Raw genomic sequence first — 18,849 nt, forward strand, 5'->3', positions numbered from 1 at the left:
CAAAAGCATGAGGAGTCGGTGGTGGCACCTTCAGATTTCTCATCCTTACTCACCCCTTTGGTTACTGTTTTCTGCCTTGTTACTGTGTTGTCCTGTTCCCCTGCACTGTGACTTTGTTGCTGGTCCCCCTCCAGGGCCAGAGGGGTGCCCTTCCAGCCCAGACACCTTGAGGGGATGATGAGCCATTCTCAGTCCGCCCAGTCCCCTGGGGAGCCCCAAACCGTGTCCCTCAGCTGTCTCCTCTCCTTGTTCTTTATGTCCTTATCATTTTATTCACCAGGAGGTAAAGTTCTCTCATTAAAAAAAAAAAAAAATTTAATGTTTATTTTACTTTTTTGAGACAGAGACAGAGCATGAATGGGGAAGGGTCAGAGAGAAGGAGACACAGAATGGGAAACAGGCTCCAGGCTCTGTCAACACAGAGCCCGATGAGGGGCTCGAACTCACGGACCGCGAGATCATGACCTGAACCGAAGCCGGCCACTTAACCAACTGAGCCACCCAAGCGCCCCAAAAGTTCTCTTAATTTTCAGCAAACTGTGGGCCCTTGCCCCCATTCTACGCCTTGGCAGGAAGAGCCCTGGAGGCCCGGCAGAGCAACGAGCCACTTGCAGAGGATGAGAAGGGCCCATTTCCCACTGGACATCCACTTGGGAGGGTGAGACAACTCACTGGAAAAGTCAGGGGCTCAGGGAAGTTCCTGGCTGGAATAAGATGGCAGTTGAAGACGTGGGGGTGAACAAGAAAAAAAATTCAAGGGTGGCCGGTTGCAGAGGCGGGAGTGAGCCACAGTGAAGTAGGCCGAGAGCCTGAGGGGTCCCACCATTCAGTGAGAAACGAAGAGGAACCTCCAGAGGAGAACCAAACACAGCGGCCGTGGGGGAGGGAGAGCTGGGAGGGGCTTTCATCAGGGGGGCAGGGAATACCATGAAACGTCACACAGCAGTGACATGGAGAAAGGATGGAGAAATCAGTGGGTGTGGCAGCCAGGGATGTGACGGTGCTGTAATTTGGGGTGAGTGGGGATGGGAGGTGGGAAGTGTGGCAAGTGTGGTCGGGGACCGCACCACTTTCCCCACTTTTCCCCACCTCAGCCTGGCTGAGAAAGCAGGGAGGGAACTACTTGCAAAGGAGGAGCTGAGGGGGCTTTCCAGAAGGGACAGGTGTGACCATGCTGGAGAGAGAAAGGCTACAAGATGGGCGTGTCTCAGAGCAGAGTCCTGGTGACAAAGGGTGGAGCCACATGTATCCGTGCTCTTGGCTTGAGGGCGTAGTGGCCTGGAGCACACAGGCCTTAGCTTTGTGGTTCTCACACGCGAGATGCATCAGCACTTGTGAACACGGGGTGCTTACAACACGGCTTGCTGGGGCTCACCCCAGAGATTTCCGGTTTGCCAGGTCCGGGGTGGGGCTCAAGGATCTGCATTTCTAACAAGTTTCTGAACGATTTAGAAGCTGCTGCTTGGGAGCCCTCCCCTTTGAGAACCTCTCCCTGAACTGAATCTTGGCCTACTACATGTTGACTCTGGAAAGTTGACCCTAAGTTCCAGGTTACTCATCCGAGTAACACTTCATGGGCTGATGGCAGGATCACACGCGGGCTTACCCCTAATATTTGTAGGGACCGGGACAGAGTACAGATGGAGCTGCACAAATCCAAGTATGGAAATAAAGGAAAATTGTTAGGTTGGCAAACTCATCAACCTGTTCTCTTCTCTTACCTGCAGAAGGTGCAGTGTCATGACAACTGTGGTCACCCCCAGGCCACTGAGCCTTGAGAAGACAGGGCAGGGGGTCACCTGAGGCTGCTTCCACAAGCCAGGTCTCAGTGAGGCCTCGGGCCGCTCAGGTGGGACTCAAGGGGATCTTTTCCCACGGCGATGCACCAGGGCTGTCCACCAGGCCTCCAAGGTGAGAGGTCCCAATCTGATCTAGAGCCACCCCCAACCCTCGGCCCCGAACTGAGCTCACTGGGTGTACAAGCTATCTTTGTACCCCTTGCAGCCCATGGCAGGCTGCACACTCTTTATTACAGCAAGACAGGTTCTGAGGGAAGTGGGGAGGGAGGCTGGGAAGGAGGCTGGGAGGGAGGCTGGGAGGGGGGTGGAGCTGGCTTTGCTTGCTCTGGTTTCTTTCCCTCTAGGGTACGGGGCATAGGGCAGGTGAAGCTCAGGAAAATATCCTCCAGGGAGACTTGGTTGACAGAATAGTCATCCAGCATGAATTTCCTCTTGGCTTGCTCCAGAATGTCAAACACCTGTGGGAAGGAGGGAGGCCACCATGGATGATGGGCACAAGGGAGGGGAGGAGGCAACAGAGGGTGGAAAGAGGGAGTATCTCTAGGGGTGTGATAAGGCCCCCAAAAGGCCCATCGCTTTTTCACCTGCTCCCAGAGCACCTCCCCAGAAGTGAGTCCTAGGGAGTCCAGCTGCCTGAGATCTCAGGGAAGGGTCCCTGGCTGGGGACAGTGCCAGAAGGCAGAGGCCCTGATTGGATCTCTGGCTTGCTGTGGCCCGGGGCACGTGGCATCCCCTCTCGGGCCCTGCTCCCCTCTCTGTGAAGTGAGGGGCAGGAGGAGCTGATCTCTGAGGTCTCTTCTAGCTCCCACATCCTATGTTCTATGAAATCCATGTGAATGTTGCCCTGGAGACGGCGAGAACCTGCGGCAGCTTTGAATGCAACTTACATGCAAGAGGGAGAACAGGTCACCCCAGAAAGCCCGTGACGTCTGAGGTTTGCCCCCTCCGATGCCCAGGTATGTGCTCACCTTGGCCCAGCTGAGGTCCTCCCTGGGCAGGTGGTAATGGACCATCCCTTGGTGCTCATCCTCCAGGACGCTGCCTGCACGAAGGAGACGCCGTGTCCCCGTGAGGGCCGGGCTGTGGGGGCCAGGGGAGAGCCGCCCGGGACCCTGGAATCACGGCCCTCCTCCCGGGGTCGCGGGCCCGGGACTCGGCAGGGATGAGGCACGGAGACACACCTGGGAAGGTCAGGTTCACAAACGCCTTGAACTCCTCCAGGGCCTCCTGCCGCCCTTCGCTCCGGACCTTGGTCCGCAGGGAGTAGCCGCTGCCAAACTTGCTCTTGAGGTGCTGTGGGCTGCCCAGGCACTTGAACTGGCCCTGCACCATGATGGCCAGCCGGGTGCACAAGGCCTCACATTCTTCCATGCTGGGGAGAGGGACAGAGGTCTGACACGGGGCCGGGGGCGCCGATGCCTGCCTCCCACGTCAAAGGCTCATGCGGGCGGGCCGGTGTTGTCGGCCAGATCGAGCTGTTCCTGATTCCCGTGTTCGGAGGGTGGCCCACATGGTTAAGCCTGGGGACTTTCCTCATCGACTCTGAATCAGCTTCTGGCAGGTCTTCTGTCCACCTAGCCCCTCCCAGCCAGCTCTTGTCCTAGCTCTTCCATCGACCTCTAGAGACCCCGGGTCTACCTGTGGGTGGTGAGAACAATGGCCTTGCCAGACTTGCGGGCTCGTGCCACTGTGCCCCAGAGCAGGCGCCGGGCCACGGGGTCCATGCCAGTGGATGGCTCGTCCAGCAACACGACTGAAGGCTCTCCAATTAGGGCGACGCCAGTGCTCAGCTTTCGTTTGTTGCCACCACTGGGGGCAAAGTGGGGAAAGGTTGGGGTGAAAGGCAAACATCAATCAGGGGTAGCCCAACACTCCTCATGCGTGGGCGCACACACACACACACACACACACACACACACGTGCGGGCACACACACATGCGTGCGTTTTCCTTTCGGTTCAGAAAGTACTCCCCAGCCTCTAGTGGAGCATTAGTAGTGTGGTCCCCCAGTCCCCCACCCTCCCGTGAGGTTGCATTGTGACTTGGCTGTCCATTCAGTGTGTAAGCCATTGCCCTGGACACAGGGACACGTGGACACATGGTGAGCACATGCTTGATGAGTCTTCTTTGAGGGTCTCTGCAGTGTTCGGGGAGTAAGGGCAGAGGGCCATTTTAGCAATTTTTTTTAAGTGAACATATAGCATTGACAGTGCGCAAGGGGCTGTTTTAAACTTTGCAAATGTTGACTCATTTAATCTACCAAAAATACAAGGAAGTACAAAAAGCTGCTTGAAATCAACACCAGCAGAGAGGGAAGAGCCAAAGATGACAATCACCTGACCCCTGGGCAAGTCTGATTTCCCAGCTCCGGGGCGGGGGGGAATGCTGCCGCGAACCGCCAGGGGGCGCTGCACACAACCCCAGCGGGTCCTGGGACGGAGGGGAGGGGGCGTGGCCCTGCTTGGCGAGCTAAGCCAAGCGAGTTGCTGAGTATGGGTGGCAGCGGAAGACTGAGGCTTGTCAGCAAAACGTGAGCAGTTCAGATGCCTCAGACGCAGCAAGATAAGGTCATGTGTGAAATGGGAGGCTGCCAAAAATCAGAAGCCCTCTGCAAAGTGGCAGGTGCCATCTGCTTGTGCTCGGCCACCCACCTGCTAGGGGGCCAAGAGGAAAGGTGCCTCAGGGCAGCCCAGGCCATGGTCCATTCTTACGCCTCCCACAAATCCACACAGTGGCAGGGACTGCCCTGAGCTGATGGCCCTGGCCCTGCACGGAGGAGAGCCGGGCACGTCTCACCGGTGGAGGTGGTGGGACCGAGGGAGCCCCAGATCTCACCTGTAGGTCTTCACCAGTTTGTCAGTGTAGGTGTACATGAGTAACTCCTCAAGAATTTGTTCCACGCAGGTGCTGACGTGGCGCTCGGGGATGCCCCGGATCCGGGCGTACATGACCAGCGTCTCCCAGCCCGTCATGTGGTTGAGCAGGGTGTCAGACTGGGGACAGTAGCCCACCCACTGCCGCACCTGGTCGGGGGGGAGGCACGTCAGAAGGAAAGCCGCCTGCTGCACGGGGGGCCCGGACCCCTGCCCTGGCCTTGCCCCAGCCCGGGCTCCTGCTCTGCCCCGTGCATCCCCACGTTTGCCATATGGACAGACGTGTGCCCGGCTACGGCGCTTGCTGGCGGGGTCTGTGGACGGGGCACACGAGGGGCCCTTCTGCTTGGCCAGCATGAAACCTCAGTGCTCAGCGCCTGCCTGCCTCGTGCCCTTCCAGGTATCATGTCAGTAGAAGATGGTTAATGTTTCCCCCTTGTTAGACATGTAAGCTACAAATAGGTTTTCTTTATATTCACATGAAGACTACCAGGACCTGGCGTGGTCAGGGTGGTGTGCACCACCAGACATTTCACGGACGTGTGCTCTCCGCAGAGGACCAATCGCGTCTTGTTTTTGCCAAATGTGTCATCCCATGTCTACCATTTTGCAAGTTACTTTTCTAACTCAACATTATGTCTTTTTTCTTTAATGTTTGTTTTGAGGGAGACCAAGAGAGAGTGCAAGCAGGGGAGGGACAGGGAGAGAGAGGGTGATAGAGGATCCAAGCAGGCTCTGTGCTGACGCAGGGTTTGAACCCACGAACTGTGAGATCATGACCTGGGCTGAGGTCAGACGCTCAACTGACTGAGCCACCCAGGTGCTCCTCAACATTATACGTGAAAGATCTTTCTCGGTCAAGAAATGCCATCCTGCCCCAACTCAGTTTAACTGCTACTTAGCCATTAGGGGAGGGTTTCTAGATTTTATTTAGCTGTTTATAAAAAAACAGTCAGGCACATGTCAGTTATTTCCAAGGTTCTGCCTTTATAAACTTGGGGTGAACTACCCTGGTTTGCGCCCATGGTCAGGTGCTCCCCTGGAGTACAAGACGAAGATAGTAGGGAGCCATTTTTGAAAAACAACCAATGCTGTCTTTCCTGTCTTCCCGCTAAAGATGCCAGACTGCTCTGGACACCACCGTCTGGGGCGGGGTGGGCAGCTCTGACCGGGTGCAGACCTGAAAACCGCCTGGATGGAATGAACTAGGGGACAACGTGCCAGGACATCCCACAACCGAGGGCAGGGCTCCCCCTGAAGACAGACGCCACCGGGCAGGAGCAAAGTTCCGGGAGGAAACACGGACTTGACAGAAGAGGCTTCGAGCATCTCACTATGAGACATGAAGATTTCTGGTAGGTTGCCTTCATTGGGTGATCTTCACCTGCCGTTTCTTCTATTTCTAGTTTGCTGAAAATTGTCTATGATCATGTGTGGGACGGGGTTCCTATCAAGTGCTTTTTCAGCATCTGTTGATAAATGGTTCTTTCCCCCGCTTTGATCTACTAAGGTATGATTTCTGTTGGTGGGTTTTTTGCTCTGGAGCTTTACTCATGTTCCTAGAGCAAACCTGACTTGATCATAATTTTTATTTTCTCAACTCCTGCTGGATTTACATCAGTAATTTAGGGTGTTTATGTTTTTTTGTGAAACTGGTCCCTGGCTTGTTTTAGATACTGTCCTTGCCTGGTTTTACCAGCTCCCGAGCTGGGCAGTGCCCCGGCTTCTCTCCCAAGCTTCTGCTACAGGGACATGATCTGCTCAGTGGTGGCTGGTCCTGTCCAAGAAGGGGTAGATCTTTGACCTTCGTTTCAGGTCTCTACAGGTTTTGGTCTGTACAGGTTTTCTATCTCTTGAAACAGTTTGGGGGTAGAAGGCTTGAGAATGTGATGTGATCTAGAGAAGAGGAAGGAGTGTGGTGTTTCTTACACACCTGACTTGGCAGTAACCTGCTGTCTCCATGGCTCGGCTGGGTGCTCACGGAGCCCCACTCGGCACCCGGTGGTGCTGTGGACCGAGGACGACCCCTCATTGGAGCCAGCTAATTCTGGGGCAGTGAGCAGGTCTCACAGAAATGCAGATGGACTCTCGGGAGTCACAGCTGATGCTTGGAACACCAGCACATCCTGCCAAGAATATATTTTAGCAAATGAAAAGCATGCTTGAAAGTACTTGTCCAGATCAAGGGTGGCAAGCAGAAGGCTCACAGAGGGGGAAGAGCAAGGAGTTTGCTGCCGAGAGGGATCTGTGTGGGGTTCCCAGTGGGAAGCGCAGGAACGGAAGTACAGGCTTAACTAGATTTAAATTCCACGTTTCTAATGGTGAGGTCACGTAGACAGCCAGGAGGTGATGTGCAGCTGGGTTCTGGGAGGACTGGAATCCGATTTCCGGGCAGATGTGTTGTGTTGTATTTTAATTTAATTTAATTTAATTTTGTTTTGTTTTGTATTATTTTATTTTATTTTATAATATGTATATGTATTCTATGTTTTTATGTTTATTTTTGAGAGAAAGAGCGTGAGTTGGGGAGGGGCAGAGAGAGAGGGAGACACGGAATCCGAAACAGGCTGCAGGCTCCGAGCTGTCAGCACAGAGCCCGATGTGGGGCCCGAACTCATAAACCGTGAGATCATGATCTGAGCCGAAGTCAGACTGAGTCACCCAGGTGCCCCCTTAACATTTTTTTTTAACTTAAGTAGTCTCTGCACCCAACATGGGGCTCAAACTCATGACGCTGAGATTAAGAGGCGCAGGCTCCACCGACTGAGCCAGCCAGGTGCCCCTGATATGTGGCCTTTTCTAATTGGCTTCTTCCAGTGAGCATCGTGTCTTTCAGGCTGTGGCACGTGCGTCAGCATTTCATCCCTTTACGTGGCTGAACGTTGTTGCATCGTACGCGTGGATCACATGTTGTGTATCTGTGGATCCACTGATGGACCTTTTGGTTCTTGTGAAAAATGCTACTGTGAACATCCACATGCAGGTTTTTATGTGGATGTAGGTTTCCATTTCTCCGGGGTTCACGCCTCCTGGTGGAGTTTCTGGCTCGTGTGTCGACTTTGTGTTTCATCGTTTGAGTATCTTCCTGGATCATGTTTTCCTTGGGGCCTTCAGTCCCTTTGTATTTAACATACTTACTGATGTATTTGGATGTCGGTCTGCCCACTTATTCAGGGCTGAGTGTTCCACGTATTCTCGTATTCTGTGTTCCTCTTTCTCCATCACTTCTCATCCTCGGTCACATTATTGTTTTCATTTCCCTACAGTCCCCCTCTGTGGCTTATTCCTGGCCCCCATTCTTGTGCTCGGGGAGGAGCAGAGAGAGAGAGAGACAGAGACAGAATCTGAAACAGGCTCCGGGCTCTGAACTGTCAGCACAGAGCCCAATGTGGGGCTCGAACTCACGAACCATGAGATCATGACCTGAGCCGAAGTCGGACACTTAACCGACCGAGCCACCCAGGCACCCCATTAATATTTGTATGTATTTAAAACTTCACGAGAAACTATTGTTATAGCTTTGTTTAATCAAAACTCATATGTCCCCCCCCCCTCCTTTTTTTAAATCACTCTTCAATCCTTTCTGCATGACTTTGAGCTTCCTTCAGGGATGATTTTCCCTCTGGGTAAAGGTGGCTCTCATTTATTATCATTATTTGGTGCACATACACTGGTGATCAGTTCTGTCAGTTTTTGCTTATCTGGAAACGTCTTCTTACCTTCTTTTTATAGCATGGCTTGACTGCATGTATCATTCTGGGCTCGTCGTTAGCACCTGTGTCATTTGTAGGGTGACATTCTGTTGTCTTTTGGCCTCTTTCCTTTCTGTTGAGAAGTCATCTGCTGGCCTAAGTGTTGCTCCTTCCAAAGTGGGTCCTCCTGTGTTTGTGGTTCAGCAGTTTTATGATCATGTTCCTAGGGATTTATTTCTTTTAATTTCTCCTGCTTAGGATTCATAGGGATTTACTTATTTATAATTTGATGTCTTTCATAAACTTGGGAACATTATAGACATTAAGTTTTCAAGTCCCACTTTGCCTCATATTTGTGTCCTTTCCATCTGAGACTTCAGTTACACATACATTAAACCTTTTCACCGCATCCTCTGTATCAGATTATTACGTATGGCTGTAAAACACATTACTCCAAAACGTAGCTGTAGTTTGTTAGTTATTTGGTGGTTTCTGCAGGTCAGATCGTGAATCTGGGGGCAGCTTGGCGGGGTGGTTCTGGGCAGGGTCTCTCATGAGGTGGCCTTTAGGCTCTCTGCCGGGCCTATGTCACCTGAAGCCTGGGGGATCTGCCTCTGAGCTCCCTCTGGTAGCAATGGGCAGGCCTCCGGACCCTGGGGCCGTTCCCTCCACAGGACCCTGTGAGCGTCCTCATGATGTGGCAGTCAGCTTCCAGCAGCCTGAGGGATGTGAGGGAAGGGGCGCATTCCAGACGGAAGCTGTGGCCTCTCCTCTCAGCCAGTCTTGGGGCTGACACCCCATCTCTTCTCCACCGTGTTGCTGGTTGCATAGACCCACCCTTGGCCCAGCACGGGGAGGGGCTGCTCAAGGGTGTGAATCCCAGGAGGAGGGTCCCTCGGGCTGTCTCCACTGTGAGTCATGTTCCTTGCCTTCTCCTGGATAGCGCCTGCCCTTTGACTCTCCAGGCTTCACTCTGTAATATCCTTCGGAGGCGGGATTTTGTCTTGTACGTGGACCTGCTTATTTTTTATTGCTTACCAAGCAATGCTTTGGATAACTGTTTGTGGAAATCGTTTGAAGCCACAGTGATAGCATTTCCTCCCAGAGAAGATTGATGTTTGCCTCCAACAGGCGTCTGGGAGCATTGGCGGCTCAGGGTTCCGTCAGCCCCATTTCGGGGACTGAGACCAGGCCAGGCCTTTGTGCGATCCTTGGATGAGCTTGTCTACATGTAGCTCGTGTCTACAGCAGGGTGCAGCCTTGGGGGTCCACCCTCTAAGAAAGGATGCGCTCGCCCAGAACTCAGTGCCTGTCACTTCGGCACCAAGAGTGGCACTCAGCTCCCAGCCGTCTGGGCCAGACCTGGTTGCCTCCCTGGGCCTCTCCCATCTTCCGTCCTAGCTCAGTCTTTGCCATCTTTTCAGCCCCCTGGAGGTGTTTTCAGAATTTGGTCCTGTTTTTCTAGTTATCACCAGGAAGGCGGTCAGAGATATGTAATTTGCTGTTGCCAGAAGCCTGACCCGTAATTTTTACAATGGTAAAAAAAGATAAAATGAGCAGTAAATGTTTCATAGCCATGAGAGGCTTATGTTGGCTGCGGTTGTCTGGCCAGGCTCTGTACCGGGCAATACACGCTCTTGAACGCGCCTGTGTGGGCACTTCCGCTCTCTCTCTGAACACGGTTTTGGTCACGGACACTGCAGCTGATTGGAAGAACTTCCCGGTGACACGGGGGCTGGTGCTGTGGAGTGCAGGTTCGATTATGCTGCCGCAGGTTGGTCTCTTCCTCTGCCTTCCACCGCCGGCCACTGCCATGTCCCTCTCCGCTCCCTGCATGGTGGGGACTCACTCTCGTGACCAGAGCTCCTGGCCACTGAGAGTCCTGGGCCCAGCACAGTTGTTAGCACGTCCAGGCCATTGTTGAATTGGTGCTGGTAGTTGAGGTGGGGACTCTGAGAAGAGGATCGGGTTCGAGGGGCTCATCATGTAGGTTTGGGTTTAAACTGGGAGACGTCTGAGTAAGGCCGACTAGGAGGCGTGCGTGTGCAGGTCTGATGCACAGGGCTGTGGTGGCTACGGGGGAGGCCGAAGACAGGGGGGTGGGGGTGGGGTAACGACCAAGTCAGGCAGGGGCGGCGAGTATGGAGCAAGAAATACAGAGGGCTGGTGTTGCAGCCCTGAGGAGTCTGGGAAAGAAGGGTCATGGTGGGAAGAGCCAGAGGAGAGGGGAAGGCTACAGCTCTCAGGGGGGACAGTCCGCATTATGAGATGCCCCGCAAAAGGCAGGAAAGGCCATCCGGGAGGCTGGAGTGGCCTCACACGCGCAGGGGAGCGGCCGCAAGTCTGCGGTGCGTGCAGGGGAGCGGCCGGGAGGCTGGGTGGACGCGGGGCCGTTTGGGAGGGATGTGGAGGGCTGTGAGCAGTCGACACCAGAGATAGGGAGCTCAGAGAAGAGGTCTAAGGGGGGCCGTGGGGCTGGGAGGCACGTATAAACCTGATCCACGGGGGTCTTCTGAGACCAGGTGCACCCCTGCGTCACACCCCCAGGTGCACTTTCGCGGCCCCTCCTCCGACACAGCTACCCCGTCCCGGTCACACCCTACCTTCCTGAGGTGAGAGCTGATGCTGAGGCCCTTGATAAAGGCGTCCCCAGAGGTGATGGGCTCTTCCCCGGTCAGCATTTTGAAGATGGACGTTTTCCCAGCTCCGTTGACACCAAGAAGGCCAAAGCACTCCTCTGCCTGGACGGCGAAGGACACCTTATTCACGGCCAGCAGGGGCACCTTCCTGCCGTAGACCTGATGTGCCCAAGACAGAAGGCGCTGGGTGAGGAGGCCGGGGATCAGCAGCCCGGAGTCTCCCCTGTGCTTGTCATCTCCATTCTGGGGCAGGTCCCGGCTGCCCTCGGGGCCCAGGGACCGGTGTGTGCCAGGCTTGGCCTTGCCTTCCCTCCCGGCAGGGTGAGGGAAGTCTGCTCTCCTTTTTCCCCTGCGAACCCGGAGAGCCTAGTTCTCCAGGATAAGCCTCTTCCCTTCTGTCCTTAAAGCATAACCCCTTCGATGTTGCCTGTGTTGTTGGTTTGTTGGTTTGTTTTGGCCACCAGTGACTACAAAGCTACAAAGTTCCTGGATGTTTGAAGGGTCTCTTGGTAAAATTCTGGCCGGAGCTCTGGGGCAGACTAACCAGGTTTGCTCTGAGCTGTCTGACACTTCCCCCAACACGGGCTCCTCTGCAAACTGCCTTCTAGATCCTGGAGAGGGTCAGCCAGTCCTGTCCAACCTTGAGGCTTCCTGGGGTTTGGGGCTCCGGTGCCCTCCCACGCTAGGCCCTCCTGTCCTGCAGGGGACCCCCAAAGATGTGACGGAGGGCTGAGGTGCTAACGCCTGTCTTTGGGCACTCTGGGTGCAAACAAACTCGGATGCGGTTCATTCACAGAGGACGCGCCCCTGCCACTCTGTCTCAGTCCTTGGCGGCTGGAGCTAGCAGACAGGGCCCCTCCCCCGCCCAGGCAGCAGCTTCCTTATCAAAGGGCCACCCGAAGAATGGTCTTCGCCTTTGGGATTCTTTGCCTTTGGGGCACGTCTGATGTTACCTTTGACACGTCTTGTTCTTAAACAAGTGGGTTTTCCTCACGCAGCTTTTTCAAAGAAGTCTGGACCATTTTTGCCTCCTTTTGCACATCTTGGTCTCTGGGCACGGACGTTGCCTTCTGCAACGTTACCTGCTTTCCCCAGACAAGGGTGGGAAGGGTGAGCGCTTTTGCGAGGGCGGGAGGCGGAGGCCTCACGCACACCCCACCGCCCCTTCCCCCCGGGGCCAATGTGGGTATTCCGGACCAAGCTCACAGCCGTGTGGCCAGGGTATGGTGGACGTGCAAATTCCACGTGGCTTTTCCTTTTGAGGAAAATTCAAAGACTTGAAGCCTGGGGATGTGAAGGCACAAGTCCATTTTCTAGAGTTTCTAAAGTCCTTGTGGGACTTTTGCCTCTGGAAGATTCTCAGACCAAGAGCTGACAGAACAAACCTTTCTCCTATCAGGCTCCTGGAGGAACGTGGGGAAGAGGCGTTCCGGAAAGGGGACTGGTTTTGCTTCTGCTTGGCTGACCAGCGTCACAGGAGCCAAGCCATCCCTCCCCCCTTCCCTGTCCCTCCAGAGCCACGGGGGGGTCCCCAGCACTTGCTGTCACCCCCTCTGCCCTGGGGGTGGATTACGGTCTCCAGACTCGCTCAGAGGCTGAGAGTCAAGGCCACTCCCGACCACAAACAGGAGGCCGTGAGCCAGCCCGTTCACCCATGCTTCGAGAGTCACTCTCTGACCCACTCACCGATTCTTGCTTCCCGTTGAGGTCAGAAAACCTGGCTTTCAATTCCCGCAAGACATTGGTTTCAATGAGGAAAAGCAGGATGAGGTACACAGACCCCAAGATGGCGAGGGCTGCCAAGTACTTCCCCATCCCGAGGGACTCCCAGGCGTAGATGCTCTCCTGGACCATGTATCTCTCTACTAATGAGGAAAAAGCAGGTGTTACCAAACTTTGGGTGGTTTCCCGGCTTTTCCTCACCTTCTACCTATAGTGGGCAAATTTCTACCAGAGCGAGTACCATTGGAATGCCACATGTGCGTCACCAGTGCTGTCACCACATCCCGGCAGATGGTAAACATGAACTACACTTTGCTTTTCTTGCGACAACCCATCATCTGTGCAAATAATGCAGTAAAATCAAGGACCTCGCCCTGTCCACATGACACCTATTTGAAATGCAAGATATTTATGCGTTTGGTTCTTTGATCTGTCTTCAGTCCCCTACAGCTTCAAACAACCAGTCACGTAAAAACATTTGAGAGCCTCTATTCCCCTCTTTTTTTTTTAATTCTTAGAAAATATTTTCTTTTTAATTTTTTAATGTTTATTTTTGAGAGAGAGAGAGAGACAGATCGTGAGCAGGAGAGGGGTAGAGAGAGAGGGAGACACAGAACCCGAAGCAGGCTCCAGGCTCTGAGCTGTCAGCACAGAACCCGACATGGGGCTTGAACCCACGAACCACAAGATCATGACCTGAGCTGAAGTCTGATGCTTAACCAACTGAGCCACCCAGGTGCCCCCTCTATTCCCCTCTTTTTAATCTGATCTGCTTTAAGATTTTTCTTTTAAATATGTGTATTTTATTAAAACAATTTTTTTTAAATGTTTATTCTTGAGACAGCATGTAATGGGAGAGGGTCAGAGAGAGGGAGACACAGAATCCGAAGCGGGCTCCAGGCTCTGAGTTGTCAGCACAGAGCCCTATGTGGGGCTCGAACTTATGGACTGTGAGATCATGACCTGAGCCGAAGTCGGACACTTAACCGACTGAGCCACCCAGGAGCCCCTAAATATGTGTATTTTAAAATTATGCTGTAAATACACCCTGGGGAAAAGGAACGTGGACGAGGGAGAGAATAAAGGTACTTCTCCACTCACCCAAACTGTTGTGATAGTTTTGTTTAATCCTTCTACCCTTTCAAGATACGATCTTTTACAATATAAATGGAGTGATACCATGCATTATTTTCTCCCACTCACTAGTTTCATTTAATAATGCGTAATGGACATCGACCGTATCAGGATGCAGAGATCAAAATAATAAAGATGTCTGGCGATGGTGAACACAGGGACAGTGATAAGAACCAGCATTATTGCAAGTCGTGTGGTTTTCTACACCACTGAAGAAACTGCATAAAAACAATGACCACTCCATGATTCTGGATACACAACACACAGTAACTGAAAGGGAGTGGGTACGGGTGGTATAGGAGCAGTTTTTGTGTTATGGAAGTTAAGCTCGCGCAAACTCAAAATGCAATGTCAGAACTGAAGGGTGTGTGGTGACCACAAGTTAGCTCTAGAATACACATGAAAGGAAGTAAGAAATTAAGCCGTTTCATAGGAGGTACCTAGGGTAGTTGAATTCACAGAGTTAGAAAGTGAAATGGTGGCCGCAGGAGGGGGCATCAGAGTTTCATGGGGACAGAGTTTCAGTTGTGCAGGGTGAAAAAAGAGACAGGGGCGCCTGGGCGGCTCAGCAGGCTGAGCGTCCGACTCTTGATTTCAGCTCAGTTCATGATCTCGTCGTTTGTGAGTTCGAGCCCCGTGTTGGGCTCTGCAGTGACAGTGCAGGGTCTGCTTGGGACTCTCTCTCTCAAAATAAATAAATGAAACTTAAAAGAAAAGTTCTGGAGACGGACGGTAGCAATTGCTGCACAACAGCGTGAATGTGCTTCATGCCGCTGAACTTATGCTCACAAACAGACAAAATGGTAAACTTTATATACATTTTGCCACAATTGAAAAAAATAGATAATTTTGCAAGGTGTTGGAGAGCATGTGGACGAATTGGACCCGTCTTATATCACTGGCAAAAATGTGAAATGGGCGCAGCCACCACGGAAAGCAGTTTGGTGGCTCCTCAAAGAGCTAAGCCACATACTCGCTCGTAGGTACGGACTCCAGGGAACTGAAAACACGTCCACGCGAAAGCTGGAACATGGATGTTCGCGGCAGCACTATCCGTAACTGCCAAAAAGTGGAAACAGCCCGCATGTCCATCACCGGATGAATACACGAACGAATTGTGGTCCCTTCACACAATGGAATAGTATTCAGCTGCAAAAAGGGAACAAAGTACTGATACCTGCTACAATGGACGTGAACCTTGCAAACATTACTCCGAGTGGAAGGAGGCAACATAAAGGACACATAAATCACACATACTGTGTGATTCCATTTATATGAAATGTCCACAAGAGGCAGATCCACAGAGACAGAAAGTAGATTTTGTGGCTGCCAGGGGCTATGGGGAGAAGGGAATGGGGAAGGAGTGTGAATGGAGGGCGTTTCTTTTTGGTGAGATGGAAATGTTCTCGAACTGGGATCGTGGTGTTCCTCGTACAGCCTTGTGAATATGCCCAGACCTGCTGACTTGTATCCTGTAGGAGGGCGGATCTCCATTTGCGATACTCACAAAATTTATTACACTCAGACTGGCTCAGGTTCCTGGTTTTGCATAACTTCTGGAGTCCGTGGTTGTAGTGTAAGTTGAAGAGAGCCATTCCCAGGCAGTGGCCGGGGAGCATTAGGAAGGCATGATCCAAGGACTCCGAGACCGTGGTGTGGCCTTGGTCTGTGAGGGTGACAGAAAATAGTAACTGTCCTTGCAGCAAGGAAGAGGGCATGTCCCCTAGCACACGTCTCTCTGGGCTAGCTGCCTGTCTATCTACGTCAAGGATCTGATGTCTGTATCTGTATCTGTTATCTCTCACCGCACTGTCACGCCCGGCCCCAGACCAGAGACCTGGTTCCCCCTCTGCGGTTACTCAGCCCCCACGCCGTGAACAGTTGTCTTCTGCAATGCTTCTTGAGCCTGCGTTTCACCCCCACTCCATCTGTTCCTGCAGACGTGTGCCAAAATGCTTGGTGTGATTTTTGGGAAACCCAGCAAGAGCTCAGCTGCCTCGTGAAACGCATCTGCGGAAGGGGTGAGTTTAGAGGCCGGAGGGAGACACGGTTTACAGGGGAGCTGGGGCCTGACCGCAGGGTCTGGTGGGCCTGCTGTGAGGTTGTCTGAACGTCATGGTACAAACGGATAACGAGACTCGGGACCCGCCTATATAGTTTGTGGAGACAAAAACCATCATTTGCGATGCTGTACGTCACCACGTACCTGGAAAGGCCACAAGAATCAACCAGAGTAAGAAATGAAGGCAAGGTGAGCCAATTGGCTGGTTGTGAAGTAAATATGCAGAAACTGGGGCCCCTTAGAGGTTAAGAGAAACCAATTTTTAGATTTGTGTTATGTTAAAAAAATGGAATACCGAACGAGGTTGTAAAGAAATTGAGCTACGTTTAAAAAATATTAAATGTTTATTTACAACAAATAAACAAATGTGTTCTGTAAAAGCAATATTCTACACCTAAGCTTATTACAAGAGGACAGATGTGTGGTGCATGCACGGGGCATGGTCCGGTACCGGACCGTGTTGATAGTTCACGCACACCACTGAGTCCCGCCACCATCCCCCCGCCCCCGCCCCACCTCGCCCCGCAACGTGCAGCCCCAGCACAGTGTCACCGACAGAAAGGAGGAACCAAGGGGCGGGGGTTGGGGCTCTCATGTCACACTTTGTGGCTCCAGACCCACGGGGAATTCGGGGGGAGCCCAGGGACACGTGACTTGCAGATGGCCTGGGGAGAGGCTGAGCCAATCATACGAGAGGAAAGAAACTATACTCTCAGGACTTGTGTTTAGAGCCTTACCGCTTTTGGGTATCAATCCGTGAAATTCTTGCCGGGGGTGGGGGGCGGCCACTGGGGTGCATGATGAGTTGAACTTGGATACGAGGCGTCTCAACCAATGTGTGCTGGCCGCTGAGACACAGCCCACACAAGGGGCAGGAAGCAGAGTTTAGGGCCACCCTTACATGCTCGCCAAGGTGTGGGTACCCGAGGCCCAAGGGTTATGGCTCCGGTGACCAGGCTTGAGCTGCACCTGAGATGGTAACCCGGCAAGACAGCTAGGAAGGTGGCAGAGGTGACTGGGAGGGAAGCGCAGAGAACCATGGCCTCCTAACTTTCTCTCTTTAGAATTTTAAATTTGGAAATCTATCCTGGAGGCTGAGGGGGAGGGGGAGGGGATAGCTGCCTGAACCCCGGCCTTGCAGCCCCCCACTGCGTGGGTGGGGTCGTGGGTGGGGTCGATGGGAAGGCTTAGCCACTACACACACAAGGTTTTCGAGCCCGGCCGGCCTAGGAACCAACAGCCTGGCGGTGTCCCCGGGCCCTGAGCGGGGCGTGGTTGGAAGCTGAGCGGGGACACCCCCTTCCCCCCAGCTCACCCTAACCAGAATCGGAAAGAACATCCACAAGCAACGCATCTAACTGAAGAGGCAGATATTCATGGCTCCTGCTTATTTCCCTTTCTTCTTTCTGGATCCTACCCCAAAGCTGCTTAAAGCCCAAGCACATGGTCAGGAACCATCCTCCGTATCTTGCCCCCCACCCGAAGGCGACTCTTCTCCGCTGCACTCTGGGGCTGGACCCACTCCTTTCCGTGTCCTGTACCTTCTGTCCTGCTTTGCCCTTTCACCTTGCTGGCCTGTATCTTTCCGCTAGCTTTCCAAGAATGAGATGCAATGGGTCACGTTTCTCCCGGCTGTGTCTGAACGTGCCTTGATTCTGTCCTTCCGCTTGGTTGAGACCGGTGAATGGAGCTTAGGACTTGTCCGCTAGGAGGCATCTGAATTTAAGGCGTGGGTGCTCTTTCCTTCAGTTTTGGATGTTTGATGGATCCCTTCAGTCGAGCTTGGTTTGTTTCCAACTCTGGGAAATCTTCTTGCTTATTTCTTTTGTGAGTTCCTTAAGCCCACCCTCTCATTGTGGAACGCTTCTCCATTCACAGCGTGGCATCTCCTGGACTCTCTCACGGCACCTGCCTTTGCTTGCACCTTCCTGGTTTTCCTCCTGTCTTTTTGCTCTACTTTCTGGGAGGTCAACAGACCGTCTTCCAACCCTTCTGCTATATGTTTATGTTGGCAGTCAGCTCTTTCTTGCCCTCAGAGTTTTTCTTCCTCTTGGAAATCTGCTGGGTTTTTTTTAAATGTTTAATTATTTTTGAGAGAGTGAGAAAGAGCGAGAGTGTGCGCGCCCACGCGCATGAGCGAGTGGGGGAAGGGCAGAGAGAGAGGGAGACACAGGATCCAAAGCAGGCTCCAGGCTCCGAGCTGTCAGCACTGAGCCCGACACGGGGCTTGAATTCACAAGCGGCAAAATCATGACCTGAGTTGAGTCAGACGCTTAACCCACTGAGCCACCCAGGTGCCCTGGAAGTCTGCTGTTTAATAGATGCAGTCTTTTCCGAAATGGTTGATTTGTTTCCTGCATTTCCCTGCCCCTGTATTTCATTTTTGGTCTCCGTCTTTTCTGTGGCTGCCGTCCGCAAGTGTTCGGCGGCCCCTGCCTATCTGTCCACAGAAACCAGAGGTGCCGGGAGGCGAGTTGCTAGCTTTGTGCCTGGGGGCTGGGCGACATTCTGGGCAACCAGGCAGGGACCAGTCTGAATGTGTAGGTCTCTTTGGCAAGCAGGTTCAGTTTGTCAAGACGCGGGTCTCCGCCTTCCGGGGTGACTGTGTCCTGTGCTTCCCGCTGGGGATATGGGAGCAGGGACAGTGGAGGTGCCACAGACCGTTCTCTGTGCTACCTTTACTCCCAGGCTTCTCCGGGCTTCTGCGGTGCTCAGTTAGGTCCTTTCAGCCATTTTCCCTCCAAATGTCCTTTGGATGCTGCTTCAGCACGAATTCATACACTTTCATTTCCTTTGCTGTCATTTGAGTAGAGTCTCAGGACAGGGAGCTCAGATTTAGCTTTATACTCTTGTCTGTGTGGACTGCTGTGGTGACAGCAGGAGCCCCCGGGGCGGGCGTATGGTGGCCAGGGTCTGGTCTCTCTAATGG

General features: G+C 53.1%; 1 protein-coding gene across 1 annotated transcript in view; it reads right to left on the minus strand.

Annotated features, from left to right (window-relative positions):
• Positions 1-1,986: 1,986 nt before the first annotated feature.
• The window catches only part of LOC131500964 (ATP-binding cassette sub-family A member 17-like), a 77,140-nt gene continuing 60,277 nt past the window's right edge, over positions 1,987-18,849 (minus strand). Inside the window, 9 exon segments of the mRNA XM_058710568.1 lie at positions 1,987-2,257; positions 2,768-2,841; positions 2,981-3,171; positions 3,438-3,608; positions 4,634-4,821; positions 10,967-11,161; positions 11,956-12,087; positions 12,689-12,867; positions 15,366-15,524. Of these exon segments, the coding sequence (XP_058566551.1) occupies positions 2,030-2,257; positions 2,768-2,841; positions 2,981-3,171; positions 3,438-3,608; positions 4,634-4,821; positions 10,967-11,161; positions 11,956-12,087; positions 12,689-12,867; positions 15,366-15,524 (1,517 nt within the window). The 3' untranslated portion in view covers positions 1,987-2,029.

The sequence above is a fragment of the Neofelis nebulosa genome, chromosome 18 (assembly GCF_028018385.1).
Source record: "Neofelis nebulosa isolate mNeoNeb1 chromosome 18, mNeoNeb1.pri, whole genome shotgun sequence".
In the NCBI taxonomy this organism is placed as follows: Eukaryota; Metazoa; Chordata; class Mammalia; order Carnivora; family Felidae; genus Neofelis; species Neofelis nebulosa.